General features: G+C 47.2%; 1 protein-coding gene across 7 annotated transcripts in view; it reads right to left on the bottom strand.

Moving 5' to 3' along the window:
• The window catches only part of LOC139424649 (regulatory-associated protein of mTOR), a 208718-nt gene that overhangs the window by 70472 nt on the left and 121210 nt on the right, over positions 1 to 17036 (bottom strand). For all 7 annotated transcript variants that reach the window (XM_071176690.1, XM_071176689.1, XM_071176687.1 and 4 more), the window contains exons 10-11: positions 15179 to 15323; positions 3732 to 3807 (exon numbers count right to left, since the gene is read on the bottom strand). In XM_071176690.1, the coding sequence (XP_071032791.1) occupies positions 3732 to 3807; positions 15179 to 15323 (221 nt within the window). The remainder of the gene's footprint in view (positions 1 to 3731; positions 3808 to 15178; positions 15324 to 17036) is intronic.

The raw sequence follows: 17036 nt of genomic DNA on the forward strand, positions 1-17036 counted from the left end.
GACAGGGGGAGAGTGGGAAATAGACAGGGGGAGAGTGGGAAATAGACAGGGGGAGAGTGGGAAATAGACAGGGGGAGAGTGGGAAATAGACAGGGGGAGAGTGGGAAATAGACAGGGGGAGAGTGGGAAATAGACAGGGGGAGAGTGGGAAATAGACAGAGGGAGAGTGGGAAATAGACAGAGGGAGAGTGGGAAATAGACAGAGGGAGAGTGGGAAATAGACAGAGGGAGAGTGGGAAATAGACAGAGGGAGAGTGGGAAATAGACAGAGGGAGAGTGGGAAATAGACAGAGGGAGAGTGGGAAATAGACAGAGGGAGAGTGGGAAATAGACAGAGGGAGAGGGGGAAAATAGACAGGGGGAGAGTGGGAAAATAGACAGGGGGAGAGTGGGAAATAGACAGGGGGAGAGTGGGAAATAGACAGAGAGAGAGTGGGAAATAGACAGAGGGAGAGTGGGAAATAGACAGAGGAAGAGTGGGAAATAGACAGAGGAAGAGTGGGAAATAGACAGAGGGAGAGGGGAAATAGACAGAGGGAGAGGGGAAATAGACAGAGGGAGAGGGGAAATAGACAGAGGGAGAGGGGAAATAGACAGAGGGAGAGGGGAAATAGACAGAGGGAGAGGGGAAATAGACAGAGGGAGAGGGGAAATAGACAGAGGGAGAGGGGAAATAGACAGAGGGAGAGTGGAAATAGACAAAGGGAGAGTGGGAAATAGACAGAGGGAGAGTGGGAAATAGACAGAGGGAGAGTGGGAAATAGACAGAGGGAGAGTGGGAAATAGACAGAGGGAGAGTGGGAAATAGACAGAGGGAGAGTGGGAAATAGACAGAGAGAGAGTGGGAAATAGACAGAGAGAGAGAGTGGGAAATAGACAGAGGGAGAGTGGGAAATAGACAGAGGGAGAGGGGAAATAGACAGAGGGAGAGGGGAAATAGACAGAGGGAGATGGGAAATAGACAGAGGGAGAGGGGAAATAGACAGAGGGAGAGGGGAAATAGACAGAGGGAGAGGGGAAATAGACAGAGGGAGAGGGGAAATAGACAGAGGGAGAGGGGAAATAGACAGAGGGAGAGGGGAAATAGACAGAGGGAGAGGGGAAATAGACAGAGGGAGAGGGGAAATAGACAGAGGGAGAGGGGGACAGAGGGAGAGGGGAAATAGACAGAGGGAGAGGGGAAATAGACAGAGGGAGAGTGGGAAATAGACAGAGGGAGAGTGGGAAATAGACAGAGGGAGAGTGGGAAATAGACAGAGGGAGAGTGGGAAATAGACAGAGGGAGAGAAATAGACAGAGGGAGAGGGAAATAGACAGAGGGAGAGGGGAAATAGGAGGGAGAGGGGAAATAGACAGGAGGGAGAGTAGACAGAGGGAGAGTGGGAAATAGACAGAGGGAGAGGGGGAAATAGACAGGGGGAGAGTGGGAAATAGACAGGGGGAGAGTGGGAAATAGAGGGGGAGAGTGGGAAATAGACAGAGGGAGAGTGGGAAATAGACAGAGGGAGAGTAGACAGAGGGAGAGGGGAAATAGACAGAGGGAGAGGGGAAATAGACAGAGGGAGAGGGGAAATAGACAGAGGGAGAGGGGAAATAGACAGAGGGAGAGGGGAAATAGACAGAGGGAGAGGGGAAATAGACAGAGGGAGAGGGGAAATAGACAGAGGGAGAGGGGAAATAGACAGAGGGAGAGGGGAAATAGACAGAGGGAGAGGGGAAATAGACAGAGGGAGAGTGGGAAATAGACAGAGGGAGAGTGGGAAATAGACAGAGGGAGAGTGGGAAATAGACAGAGGGAGAGTGGGAAATAGACAGAGGGAGAGTGGGAAATAGACAGAGGGAGAGTGGGAAATAGACAGAGGGAGAGGGGAAATAGACAAAGGAAGAGTGGGAAATAGACAGAGGGAGAGGGGAAATAGACAGAGGGAGAGTGGGAAATAGACAGAGGGAGAGGGGAAATAGACAGAGGGAGAGGGGAAATAGACAGAGGGAGAGGGGAAATAGACAGAGGGAGAGGGGAAATAGACAGAGGGAGAGGGGAAATAGACAGAGGGAGAGGGGAAATAGACAGAGGGAGAGGGGAAATAGACAGAGGGAGAGTGGGAAATAGACAGAGGGAGAGTGGGAAATAGACAGAGGGAGAGTGGGAAATAGACAGAGGGAGAGGGGAAATAGACAGAGGGAGAGTGGGAAATAGAAAGAGGGAGAGTGGGAAATAGAAAGAGGGAGAGTGGGAAATAGACAGAGGGAGAGTGGGAAATAGACAGAGGAAGAGTGGGAAATAGACAGAGGGAGAGGGGAAATAGACAGAGGGAGAGGGGAAATAGACAGAGGGAGAGGGGAAATAGACAGAGGGAGAGGGGAAATAGACAGAGGGAGAGGGGAAATAGACAGAGGGAGAGGGGAAATAGAGGGAGAGTGGGAAATAGACAGAGGGAGAGTGGGAAATAGACAGAGGGAGAGTGGGAAATAGACAGAGGGAGAGTGGGAAATAGACAGAGGGAGAGTGGGAAATAGACAGAGGGAGAGTGGGAAATAGACAGAGGGAGAGGGGAAATAGACAGAGGGAGAGGGGAAATAGACAGAGGGAGAGGGGAAATAGACAGAGGGAGAGTGGGAAATAGACAGAGGGAGAGTGGGAAATAGACAGAGGGAGAGTGGGAAATAGACAGAGGAAGTTCAAGTAAAGACGGCATAGATAGAGTGAGGAAAAGAGAGATGGGAGAATTCAGAAGATGACGGTAGACAGCGTAAGGAGCCCTGACACAACCTCTGGTAATAATGGGATGTTTTCACAATCAGCGTTTCTACCCCTGCCTGGCCCAGGTTTCCCCCCCAGAGAGATTGGGAATTCAATATTACACCATAACGGGATGCTAAACTTTTGTAGCTCGTCTGGACAGACCGACTATTCTATTTCTACAGGGAGCTGCAACAACGCATATTTTATGACCATCTCAAGTTCAATCTCTGGGTATATAATACACTTGTATTTGATGCAATATTTTTATAGAAAAGCACAGAGGAAGGCAGTATACGGCAGGGCAGCACGTATTGTAGTGTACAATTCATACCACCCAAACTGACCCCAAAAGATGATGCGCTAGCACTGACTACCACAGTAGGGAACATTCAGGCTCTTGTGTTGTAAATATCTTATCATGAATGATGGAGTTGCAGTGATTGGACAAGTAGCCCCAGATGGGTTTACCAGGAAGGAGTGATATGATGATAATTAGGCCTGACATTTCACCCCTGCATCCACTGGCTCAGACGGGTAATAGGGTGATACACTGACTGGGCCGGGGAGAGTGTTTGTGATGAATCAGTGGAAATAAAATGGATATTTTAACTCACAGAAGTGCCAAAGTTACCCGGGTAACTAAAAATGAAAGTGAAAGAACTTGAAAGTGTGTAGTCAGACTAGTCAACCTGAAGTGACCGACAGCCATCCGTCAGCGAGTGGGGTTATTTATCAGTGAGGTGTCAAACACACAGAAACTGTATCCACAGCATACAGGGCAATTTATCTTAACGCCTGAGAGCTATTCAAATGAAGGGGGAAAAATAATTTTTCAGTGTGGCCCCGCGGGACCTTGGCGGAGACAGAATTTGGACACCAGGCAAAATGAGTTTGAGACCCCTGACATAGACAAACACATGGTATGACTAGGTCCCAAAGTTACAGAGGAACCCGCACTGATAAATGGAAAACACACACACACACTCACCCTGAAGGCGGTGCCCTCCTCAATGATGGTGGGCAGCTGAGAGAGACAGATGTCCACAGCCAGGTCCCATGCCTGCCTGTAGAGGAGCAATGCACACACACACATTAGGCATCAACAACCCAAATGTCCAACACACACACACACAGACTGTCCTAGAGAGGAAAGCATTGAAGCTTTGATCCATTCCAAAGTGTTCTCCCTGGTCATGATGTTTAATTCATACTGTTACATAACACACATCAAACCTCCTTTACTGCTGCACTCTCACCAACCCCCCTCTTCCCTTCTCTGCCAACCCCCCTCTTCCCCTCTCTGCCAACCCCCCTCTTCCCCTCTCCGCCAACCCCCCTCTTCCCCTCTCTGCCAACCCCCCTCTTCCCCAACCCCCCTCTTCCCCTCTCAGCCAACCCCCCTCTTCCCCTCTCCGCCAACCCCCCTCTTCCCCTCTCCGCCAACCCCCCTCTTCCCCTCTCCGCCAACCCCCCTCTTCCCCTCTCCGCAACCCCCCTCTTCCCCTCTCCGCCAACCCCCCTCTTCCCCAACCCCCCCTCTCTGCCAACCCCCCTCTTCCCCTCTCTGCCAACCCCCCTCTTCCCCTCTCTGCCAACCCCCCTCTTCCCCTCTCCGCCAACCCCCCTCTTCCCCTCTCCGCCAACCCCCCTCTCCGCCAACCCCCCCTCTCCGCCAACCCCCCTCTCCGCCAACCCCCCTCTTCCCCTATCCGCCAACCCCCCCCCCCTCTTCCCCTATCCGCCAACCCCCCTCTTCCCCTATCCGACAACCCCCCCTTCCCCTATCCGCCAACCCCCTTCTTCCCCTGCCAATCCGACAACCCCCCCTTCCGCCAACCCCCCTCCTCCGCCAATCCGCCAACCCCCCTCTCCGCCAACCCCCCCTTCCCCTATCCGACAACCCCCCCTTCCCCTATCCGACAACCCCCCCTTCCCCTATCCGCCAACCCCCCTTTCCCCTATTTGTTCTGAGGCAGCACTTGGGGTCTGCAGCTAAGGGGTTTGTCCTCTGGTTAGAAAGTGCTGTGCCACCAGAGACTCTGGGTTCGCACCCAGGCTCTGTCGCAGCCGGCCGCGACCTGGAGGTCCGTGGGGCGACGCACAATTGGCCTAGCGTCGTCCGGGTTAGGTAGCCAAGGTAGCCAGGTGCACGGTGTTTCCTCCGACACATTGGTGCGGCTGGCTTCCGGGTTGGAGGCGTGCTGTGTTAAGAAGCAGTGCGGCTTGGTTGGGTTGTGTATCGGAGGATGCATGGCTTTCGACCTTTGTCTCTCCCGAGCCCGTACGGAGTTGTAGTGATGAGACAAGATAGTAGCTACTAACAATTGGATACCACGAAATTGGGGAGAAAAAAAGAAAAAAGAAAAAAGAAAAAAAAGAAAGTGCAGGAATTCAGCATTTGGTTGACGAATGCAACAATACTCAACGTTACAGATTTGTTCCAGTCATTGAACGCAACTAAGAACACTGTCTTTGCCTATTCCATCCAGGTAACAGAGGAATCCAAGATAAATGACGAATACAATTCTCTACGGAGAAAGAGATTTCCCTAGTCAAAGGATCCTAAATGCTAGTTATAATCTACGTAGAATACAAATCATCATATCATTCACATAACAGTGTGCATTCAATATTCAGATCAGGTATAAATATCTGTAATCCCAGTGCATGAATATATCAAATATATGAAACATCTGGAATCAGTCGAGTCAAGCAGACAAACATTCGTTCGGCGACAACAAAAACCCATCTCTCTTGTTGTTAGTATCAGTTTGGGAAGTGAGTGAAAAGTGACATGAAACGTGATTGGGGTTTGATAGGAGTGAGGGGTGTGTGACGGCCGCAGGTAGCTTAGCGGTTAAGAGCGCTGGGCCAGTAACCCAAAGGTCACTGGTTCGAATCTCCGAGCCGTCGTTCAAAACATCTGTCATTGCTGCTGCGAACCGCATCACAAGAGCAACGCCAAAGAAGAGACGTGTAAAACAATTGACATCATTGATGCAATTTCAATGTTGTTTGAGTTGCTTTGTGTATCACTAAATTAGCTTGAGATGATTTCACTGCATCCAAGTTGCAAGACATAGGCGTGTCAAAGAGCTGTCAGTCAAGGTCGAGCTCATGAATAATAAACTCCACGCCCACAAAGTCTTGTCTTTTCAAACTTCATGGTAGTTAGCCATGAGATTAAAAGTACTTTTTCCGCACATTTTCAGCATTTCTATCCAAAGCAAATATTATAGGTGATATTTTAGTCACTCAAAAGGCTATTTTACATGGAAATCAGAATGACAGTTCGGGACCTTGGGACCTTTTAAGAAAGTGTGTATGAGGGTATTTGTGTCTAGTTGCTGACACTGCTATAGCTTCTACCTGCAGCAGAGCTGGGTGCAGCCTTAGAAGCCATATACCCCCACCACACACACCTGTCCCCAGCCAATTTAAATCCGAATAATGGCCCACTAACAAAGACACAACAAGAGCATTTTTAATAACACTTGCTGGTTATGTATGGACACGATCGTCAATCAACATATTTCCCCAAACCCTCACTGTTTCTAACCACCTCCACACTGTCTGCTTTTCTGTGTCTCTTACTCTGTCCCCTACACACTTCCTATCAGTCTCTCTCCTCCACTGTTTCTAACCACCTCCACACTGTCTGCTTTTCTGTCTGCTTTTCTCTCTTACTCTGTCCCCTACACACTTCCTATCAGTCTCTCTCCTCCACTGTTTCTAACCACCTCCACACTGTCTGCTTTTCTGTGTCTCTTACTGTGTCGCCTCTATCAGTCTCTCTCCTCCACTATTTCTAACCACCTCCACACTGTCTGCTTTTCTGTGTCTCTTACTCCGTCCCCTACACACTTCCTATCAGTCTCTCTCCTCCACTATTTCTAACCACCTCCACACTGTCTGTGTCGCCTACACACTTCCTATCAGTCTCTCTCCTCCACTGTTTCTAACCACCTCCACACTGTCTGCTTTTCTGTGTCTCTTACTGTGTCGCCTACACACTTCCTATCAGTCTCTCTCCTCCACTGTTTCTAACCACCTCCACACTGTCTGCTTTTCTGTGTCTCTTACTCTGTCCCCTACACACTTCCTATCAGTCTCTCTCCTCCACTATTTCTAACCACCTCCACACTGTCTGCTTTTCTGTGTCTCTTACTCTGTCCCCTACACACTTCCTATCAGTCTCTCTCCTCCACTGTTTCTAACCACCTCCACACTGTCTGCTTTTCTGTGTCTCTTACTCTGTCCCCTACACACTTCCTATCAGTCTCTCTCCTCCACTATTTCTAACCACCTCCACACTGTCTGCTTTTCTGTGTCTCTTACTCTGTCCCCTACACACTTCCTATCAGTCTCTCTCCTCCACTATTTCTAACCACCTCCACACTGTCTGCTTTTCTGTGTCTCTTACTCTGTCCCCTACACACTTCCTATCAGTCTCTCTCCTCCACTATTTCTAACCACCTCCACACTGTCTGCTTTTCTGTGTCTCTTACTCTGTCCCCTACACACTTCCTATCAGTCTCTCTCCTCCACTGTTTCTAACCACCTCCACACTGTCTGCTTTTCTGTGTCTCTTACTCTGTCCCCTACACACTTCCTATCAGTCTCTCTCCTCCACTGTTTCTAACCACCTCCACACTGTCTGCTTTTCTGTGTCTCTTACTCTGTCCCCTACACACTTCCTATCAGTCTCTCTCCTCCACTATTTCTAACCACCTCCACACTGTCTGCTTTTCTGTGTCTCTTACTGTGTCGCCTACACACTTCCTATCAGTCTCTCTCCTCCACTATTTCTAACCACCTCCACACTGTCTGCTTTTCTGTGTCTCTTACTCCGTCCCCTACACACTTCCTATCAGTCTCTCTCCTCCACTATTTCTAACCACCTCCACACTGTCTGCTTTTCTGTGTCTCTTACTCTGTCCCCTACACACTTCCTATCAGTCTCTCTCCTCCACTGTTTCTAACCACCTCCACACTGTCTGCTTTTCTGTGTCTCTTACTCTGTCCCCTACACACTTCCTATCAGTCTCTCTCCTCCACTGTTTCTAACCACCTCCACACTGTCTGCTTTTCTGTGTCTCTTACTCTGTCCCCTACACACTTCCTATCAGTCTCTCTCCTCCACTATTTCTAACCACCTCCACACTGTCTGCTTTTCTGTGTCTCTTACTCTGTCCCCTACACACTTCCTATCAGTCTCTCTCCTCCACTGTTTCTAACCACCTCCACACTGTCTGCTTTTCTGTGTCTCTTACTCTGTCCCCTACACACTTCCTATCAGTCTCTCTCCTCCACTATTTCTAACCACCTCCACACTGTCTGCTTTTCTGTGTCTCTTACTCTGTCCCCTACACACTTCCTATCAGTCTCTCTCCTCCACTATTTCTAACCACCTCCACACTGTCTGCTTTTCTGTGTCTCTTACTCTGTCCCCTACACACTTCCTATCAGTCTCTCTCCTCCACTATTTCTAACCACCTCCACACTGTCTGCTTTTCTGTGTCTCTTACTCTGTCCCCTACACACTTCCTATCAGTCTCTCTCCTCCACTATTTCTAACCACCTCCACACTGTCTGCTTTTCTGTGTCTCTTACTCTGTCCCCTACACACTTCCTATCAGTCTCTCTCCTCCACTATTTCTAACCACCTCCACACTGTCTGCTTTTCTGTGTCTCTTACTCTGTCCCCTACACACTTCCTATCAGTCTCTCTCCTCCACTGTTTCTAACCACCTCCACACTGTCTGCTTTTCTGTGTCTCTTACTCTGTCCCCTACACACTTCCTATCAGTCTCTCTCCTCCACTATTTCTAACCACCTCCACACTGTCTGCTTTTCTGTGTCTCTTACTCTGTCCCCTACACACTTCCTATCAGTCTCTCTCCTCCACTATTTCTAACCACCTCCACACTGTCTGCTTTTCTGTGTCTCTTACTCTGTCCCCTACACACTTCCTATCAGTCTCTCTCCTCCACTATTTCTAACCACCTCCACACTGTCTGCTTTTCTGTGTCTCTTACTCTGTCCCCTACACACTTCCTATCAGTCTCTCTCCTCCACTGTTTCTAACCACCTCCACACTGTCTGCTTTTCTGTGTCTCTTACTCTGTCCCCTACACACTTCCTATCAGTCTCTCTCCTCCACTGTTTCTAACCACCTCCACACTGTCTGCTTTTCTGTGTCTCTTACTCTGTCCCCTACACACTTCCTATCAGTCTCTCTCCTCCACTATTTCTAACCACCTCCACACTGTCTGCTTTTCTGTGTCTCTTACTCTGTCCCCTACACACTTCCTATCAGTCTCTCTCCTCCACTATTTCTAACCACCTCCACACTGTCTGCTTTTCTGTGTCTCTTACTCTGTCCCCTACACACTTCCTATCAGTCTCTCTCCTCCACTATTTCTAACCACCTCCACACTGTCTGCTTTTCTGTGTCTCTTACTCTGTCCCCTACACACTTCCTATCAGTCTCTCTCCTCCACTATTTCTAACCACCTCCACACTGTCTGCTTTTCTGTGTCTCTTACTCTGTCCCCTACACACTTCCTATCAGTCTCTCTCCTCCACTGTTTCTAACCACCTCCACACTGTCTGCTTTTCTGTGTCTCTTACTCTGTCCCCTACACACTTCCTATCAGTCTCTCTCCTCCACTATTTCTAACCACCTCCACACTGTCTGCTTTTCTGTGTCTCTTACTCTGTCCCCTACACACTTCCTATCAGTCTCTCTCCTCCACTATTTCTAACCACCTCCACACTGTCTGCTTTTCTGTGTCTCTTACTCTGTCCCCTACACACTTCCTATCAGTCTCTCTCCTCCACTGTTTCTTCCTTCCTTTACTGCTATCTAGCTACTTCAACACTTCCTATCAGTCTCTCTCCTCCACTATTTCTAACCACTTCCACACTGTCTGCTTTTCTGTGTCTCTTACTCTGTCCCCTACACACTTCCTATCAGTCTCTCTCCTCCACTGTTTCTTCCTTCCTTTACTGCTATCTAGCTACTTCAACACTTCCTATCAGTCTCTCTCCTCCACTGTTTCTTCCTTCCTTCACTGCTATCTAGCTACTTCAACACTTCCTATCAGTCTCTCTCCTCCACTGTTTCTTCCTTCCTTCACTGCTATCTAGCTACCTCAACACCTATCAGTCTCTCTCCTCCACTGTTTCTTCCTTCCTTTACTGCTATCTAGCTACCTCAACACCGATCAGTCTCTCTCCTCCACTGTTTCTTCCTTCCTTTACTGCTATCTAGCTACCTCAACACCGATCAGTCTCTCTCCTCCACTGTTTATTCCTTCCTTCACTGCTATCTAGCTACCTCAACACCTATCAGTCTCTCTCCTCCACTGTTTCTTCCTTCCTTTACTGCTATCTAGCTACCTCAACACCGATCACTCTCTCTCCTCCACTGTTTCTTCCTTCCTTTACTGCTATCTAGCTACCTCAACACCTATCAGTCTCTCTCCTCCACTGTTTCTTCCTTCCTTCACTGCTATCTAGCTACCTCAACACCTATCAGTCTCTCTCCTCCACTATTTCTTCCTTCCTTCACTGCTATCTAGCTACTTCAACACTTCCTATCAGTCTCTCTCCTCCACTGTTTCTTCCTTCCTTCACTGCTATCTAGCTACCTCAACACCTATCAGTCTCTCTCCTCCACTGTTTCTTCCTTCCTTCACTGCTATCTAGCTACTTCAACACCTATCAGTCTCTCTCCTCCACTGTTTCTTCCTTCCTTCACTGCTATCTAGCTACTTCAACACTTCCTATCAGTCTCTCTCCTCCACTGTTTCTTCCTTCCTTCACTGCTATCTAGCTACTTCAACACCTATCAGTCTCTCTCCTCCACTGTTTCTTCCTTCCTTCACTGCTATCTAGCTACTTCAACACTTCCTATCAGTCTCTCTCCTCCACTGTTTCTTCCTTCCTTCACTGCTATCTAGCTACCTCAACACTTCCTATCAGTCTCTCTCCTCCACTGTTTCTTCCTTCCTTCACTGCTATCTAGCTACTTCAACACTTCCTATCAGTCTCTCTCCTCCACTGTTTCTTCCTTCCTTTACTGCTATCTAGCTACCTCAACACCTATCAGTCTCTCTCCTCCACTGTTTCTTCTTCCTTCACTGCTATCTAGCTACTTCAACACTTCCTATCAGTCTCTCTCCTCCACTGTTTCTTCCTTCACTGCTATCTAGCTACCTCAACACCTATCAGTCTCTCTCCTCCACTGCTATCTAGGTATTTCAACACTTCCTATCAGTCTCTCTCCTCCACTGTTTCTTCCTTCCTTTACTGCTATCTAGCTACTTCAACACTTCCTATCAGTCTCTCTCCTCCACTGTTTCTTCCTTCCTTTACTGCTATCTAGCTACCTCAACACCGATCACTCTCTCTCCTCCACTGTTTCTTCCTTCCTTTACTGCTATCTAGCTACCTCAACACCGATCAGTCTCTCTCCTCCACTGTTTCTTCCTTCCTTTACTGCACATATGTCAGAGTCAAGGCCCGCGGGCCACATCCGGCCCGCAAGAAGGTTTTTTACGGCCCCTGGGATGATCTTGATTTATTATTAGAACCGGCCCGCAGCAAGCCGGCAGCCCGCAGATCTTTTACACGCACCAATACTACATTTCCCACAATGCAAAGGTGACGCACCGAGCAGTAGGCTGCTTCATTTCAATATTTATTGGCACAGCAGTCGTCAGCATCACAGTAAAATTAACTTTCAGATACCCATCAAAAATGGCAAAACGGAAGGTGGATACTGAGAACCGGGGGTTTCAAACAAGGTGGGAGTCGGAGTATATGTTCACGAAGGTAGCTGGAAAACCTGTGTGTCTTCTGTGTGGAGAAAGTGTGGCGGTACTGAAAGAGTATAATCTGAGACGACATTATGAAACGAAACACGCGGACAAAAACAAGAATATGGACATGGAACAAAGGCTACAAAAGGCAGAGGAATTAAAACGAGGCCTCAAATCTCGACAGGCTCTGTTCAAAAAAGCCAAATCACAAGGCCAGGCTGCTGTCAAGGCCAGTTTTATTTTGGCAGAAGAGATCGCTAAATCAGCCCGGCCATTTACGGAGGGGGATTTCATCAAAAACTGCATGATTAAAGTTTGTGACGAAGTTTGCCCAGAAAAAAGGCAACTCTTTTTAAATGTGAGTCTGAGCAGAAACACCATTGCCGAGAGAGTAGACCAGTTGTCCATCAATCTAAAAGAGCAGCTTGTGAAAAAGGGAAAAGATTTTATTGCATATTCCTTGGCTGTGGATGAGAGCACCGACATTTCTGACATTGCCCAGTTGTCAATTTTCATCCGCGGAGTGGACTCCAACCTAAGCGTGACAGAGGAGTTTTTGGCTTTACGTCCTATGCATGGCACAACTACGGGGCATGATTTGTATGAAGAGGTGTCAAGATGTGTAAATGAGATGGAGCTGCCTTGGGAAAAACTCGTGGGTTTGACAACCGACGGAGCACCTGCGATGTGTGGACACAGGAGCGGACTGGTGGCGAAGATACGGGAAAAGATGCAAGAGGAAAACGCGACAGGTGAGCTGACAGCTTATCATTGTATCATACACCAGGAAGCGTTGTGCGGTAAAGCCTTGAAAATGGAGCATGTAATGAGCATCATCACGCGCACAGTTAACTTTATCAGAGCCAAAGGTTTGAATCACCGCCAGTTCAAGGCATTTCTGACGGAGTTAGAAACGGAGCATGGTGATTTGCCTTATCACACAGAGGTGCGATGGCTAAGCCAGGGAAAGGTGCTTCAAAGATGTTTCGAGCTTCGTGAGGAGATTTGTCTGTTCTTGGACAGCAAAGGGAAAGACACAACACAACTCCGAGACGAAATGTTTCTGTGTGAAATGGCTTTTCTGTGTGACATTACGAGTCATCTGAATGCAATAAACTTGCAGCTGCAGGGTCGGGATCGTGTCATCTCTGATATGTACAGTACAGTGAAGGCATTTAAAACCAAACTGACTCTGTGGGAGACGCAGATGCGGAAAGAAAATTTGAGCCACTTTCCCAGCTGCCAGACCATGAAAGAGAAGCTCTCTACCAGTGCGTTCCCGAGCACACAGTTGGCTGATAAAATAGGTATGCTTGCCGCTGACTTTCGACGCCGATTTGCTGACTTTGAAGCACAAAAAAGCAGGTTGGAACTGCTCGGTAACCCATTTGCTGTTGACGTGGAAAGCTCACCACCAAACCTCCAAATGGAGTTGATTGACCTCCAATGCAATGATGCACTGAGGGCAAAATATGCGGCAGTGGGTGCTGCGGAGTTCGCCCGTTTCCTCCCCGGCACAATGCCCCAGCTGCGCATCCAGGCTGCTCAAACGTTGTCTATGTTTGGCAGCACATACCTGTGTGAACAACTGTTTTCTTTGATGAACCTGAACAAAACATCACACAGAAGTCGACTTACTGCTGAACACCTCCACTCAATTCTGAGGATTTCTTCAGCTCAGAGCCTTACCCCGAACATTGATGAACTTGTGGAAAAGATGGGACACCACCAAGTATCACCCTCAACCTCAAACAAGTGAACATTACTGTGCAATCACATATTTAGAGTTTTTACTCAGTTCAAGTTTAAAAGTTAAAATTTAATATTTGTTTTCACTGCATGTTACTTCTCCTTAAACAAAGTGTTGTTTTTGATTAATAGATTTTTGCACTTTATTTTTTTGTATTTCAATCCAATTATATTTTAAAAATATTTCAGTTGAGTGGATGATAGAAAATTGCTATTATTGTTTTTTCTTTGAAGTAAATTTAGCCCACTTTTGCTAAAATAGAAAATATAGTCTACTGATGGTGCCTTGAATACCGGTTTCTTTCATTTAATGTTCATGTTATGGGGATATTTATATAAAGGAAATTTGTCTTTTGTGTCTGTTGAAAATTAAAGATTACTGACAGAGCCATAAGAAAATATTGCTTTATTTATCTGATCATATTGTAATATATTTGTTAGGTTTTCAGTAGGTTCAATTAGGTTCACTAGACTATATGCGTCATTTAAAAATGTTTCAATGAACATTCGAACAGTCCGGCCCTCGTCTTGTAGCTGATTTTTTTATTTGGCCCTCCGTCCATTTGACTTTGACACCCCTGCTTTACTGCTATCTAGCTACCTCAACACCTATCAGTCTCTCTCCTCCACTGTTTCTTCCTTCCTTCACTGCTATCTAGCTACCTCAACACCTATCAGTCTCTCTCCTCCACTATTTCTTCCTTCCTTCACTGCTATCTAGCTACTTCAACACCTATCAGTCTCTCTCCTCCACTGTTATCTAGCTATTTCAACACTTCCTATCAGTCTCTTTCCTCCACTGTTTCTTCCTTCATTTACTGCTATCTAGCTACCACAACACTTCCTATCAGTCTATCCTCCACTGTTTCTTCCTTCCTTCACTGCTATCTAGCTACCTCAACACCTATCAGTCTCTCTCCTCCACTGTTTCTTCCTTCCTTTACTGCTATCCAGCTACCTCAACACCGATCAGTCTCTCTCCTCCACTGTTTATTCCTTCCTTCACTGATATCTAGCTACCTCAACACCTATCAGTCTCTCTCCTCCACTGTTTCTTCCTTCCTTCACTGCTATCTAGCTACCTCAACACCTATCAGTCTCTCTCCTCCACTGTTTCTTCCTTCCTTTACTGCTATCTAGCTACCTCAACACCTATCAGTCTCTCTCCTCCACTGTTTATTCCTTCCTTTACTGCTATCTAGCTACCTCAACACCGATCAGTCTCTCTCCTCCACTGTTTCTTCCTTCCTTCACTGCTATCTAGCTACCTCAACACCTATCAGTCTCTCTCCTCCACTGTTTCTTCCTTCCTTTACTGCTATCTAGCTACCTCAACACCTATCAGTCTCTCTCCTCCACTGTTTATTCCTTCCTTTACTGCTATCTAGCTACCTCAACACCTATCAGTCTCTCTCCTCCACTGTTTCTTCCTTCCTTCACTGCTATCTAGCTACCTCAACACTTCCTATCAGTCTCTCTCCTCCACTCTTTCTTGCCACCCCTTGTTCTCCTTTGACTTCTTCCTTCCCCTCCCTCCACATTCTCTCTCTCGCTCTGTGCTTCCTTTCTTGCTGGCTCAAGCATCTCTTTAGAGCTGTGATGGGGTGTAGTAACACAAAGGAAAAATTATTCCGTGCTATTTAATGTCTTCTCAAGAAGAGAAAACAGGCGATCGCTCCCTCAAGAGGCTTTCAGCAACAACACTCCCCCCAACTAATGCTTTTCGCGACCGATGGTGGAAAAACACACAAAAGGATTTTGCAGACAGTTTTCAACATGCATCTAATTAATGGACAGACAGACTGAATAGAAAAAGGCCAACAGAGTTAAAGTGTGTGTGTGCGCCAGCGCGTCTTACCACATGGCGTGCATGTACGTAGGTGGCAGGCGAGGACTGCTGACAGGGGTGCAGTTGTATGACCTCATTATCCTCTCGGCCAACAGGAAGTTGCGGAATAAACTGGCCACCAACAGGTCCTGACGAAAGAGCTTCTGGAACAGATCTAGAGAGAGAGAGAGAGAGAGAAAGGATGAGTAAGAGAAGAAAGGATTTTCAAATTCTGCACAAATAAAAAAAACACTTAAATATCACATTTACCTAAGTATTCAGACCCTTTACTCAGTACTTTGTTGAATCATTTTTGGCAGTGATTACAGTCTCAAGTCGTCCATTCTTCTCTGCTAATCCTCTCAAACTCTGTCAGGTTGCTGCACAGCTATTTTCAGGTCTCTCCAGAGATGTTCGGTCGGGTTCAAGTCCAGACTCTGGCTGGGTCACTGAAGGACATTCAGAGACTTGTTTCCGAAGCCACTCCTGCATTGACTTGGCTGTGTGCTTAGGGTCATTGCCCTGTTGGAAGGTGACCCTTTGCCCCAGTCTGAGGTCCTGAGCAATCTGAAGGTTTTCATCAAGGATCTCGCTGTACTTGGCTCCGTTCATCTTTCCCTCGATCCTGACTAGTCTCCCAGTCCCTGCCGCTCAACAACATCCCCACAGCATGATGCTGCACCCACCATGCTTCACCGTAGGGATGGTGCCAGGTTTCCTCCAGAAGTGACACTTGGCATTCAGGCCAAAGAGTTCAATCTTGGTTCTCATGGTCAGAGTCCTTTAGATGCCTTTTACTGAGGAGTGGCTTCCGTCTGGCCACTCTACCATAAAGGCCTGATTGGTGGAGTGCTGCAGAGGCTGATTAATGAATTGCAGTGCCGTATGGCTTCTGGGGCTTATCAGCCCATCACCACCGTTGTCCTTCTGGAAGGTTCTCCCATCTCCACAGAGGAACTCTGGAGCTCTGTCAGAGTGACCATCGAGTTCTTGGTCACCTCCCTGACATAGGCCATTCTACCCCGATTGCCCGGTCGGCCAGCTATAGAAAGAGTCTTGGTGGTTCCAAACTTCTTCCATTTAAGGAGGCCACTGGGTTCTTGGGGAACTTCAATCCTGCAGACATTTTTTGGTACCCTTCCCCAGATCTGTGCATCAACACAATCCTGTCTCGGAGCTCTACAGACAATTCCTTCAACCTCATAGCTCGGTTTTTGCTCTGACATGCACTAGCATCTGTGGGACCTTATATAGACAGGTGTGTGCCTTTCCAAATCATGTCAAATCAATTGAATTTACTACAGGTGGACTCCAATCAAGTTGTAGAAACATCAAGGATGACCAATGGAAACAGGATGCACCTGAGCTCAATTTCGAGACGCATAAGCAAAGGGTCTGAATATTTATGTAAATAGGGTATCTATTTGTTTACTTTTTATAAATCTGAAACAATTTTTAAAAACCGGTTTCTGTTTGGTCATTATGGGGTATTGTGTGTAGATTGATGATAAAACAATGATTTGATCCATTTTAGAATAAGGCTGTAACATAACAAAATGTGGAAAAGTCAATGGATCAATACTTTCCGAATGTACTGTAGGTGTGTGTGCATTGTGTGTGTATGTATTGAATGTGGACAGACAGGCAGAGTGCCGTAGCAGCGCCAGATAGATCAAGGCAGGGGGCGGTAGTGACATTTTCAACTCTTATTATTAATTCATGCATTATCTCATTTAGTTTAATGGGGCCAGGTTGCTCCAGTGTTAATCCCCAACTAATGATAATAATTGGTGTGTGTGGGTGTGTGTGAGAGAGAGAGTAAGTCTGTCTGTGTATAAGTGTTTTGATTGCGGTGTGATTCGAGTGCGTGTTCGCGTGCTTTTGTGTG

The sequence above is a fragment of the Oncorhynchus clarkii genome, chromosome 13 (genome assembly GCF_045791955.1).
Source record: "Oncorhynchus clarkii lewisi isolate Uvic-CL-2024 chromosome 13, UVic_Ocla_1.0, whole genome shotgun sequence".
Classification (NCBI taxonomy): Eukaryota; Metazoa; Chordata; class Actinopteri; order Salmoniformes; family Salmonidae; genus Oncorhynchus; species Oncorhynchus clarkii.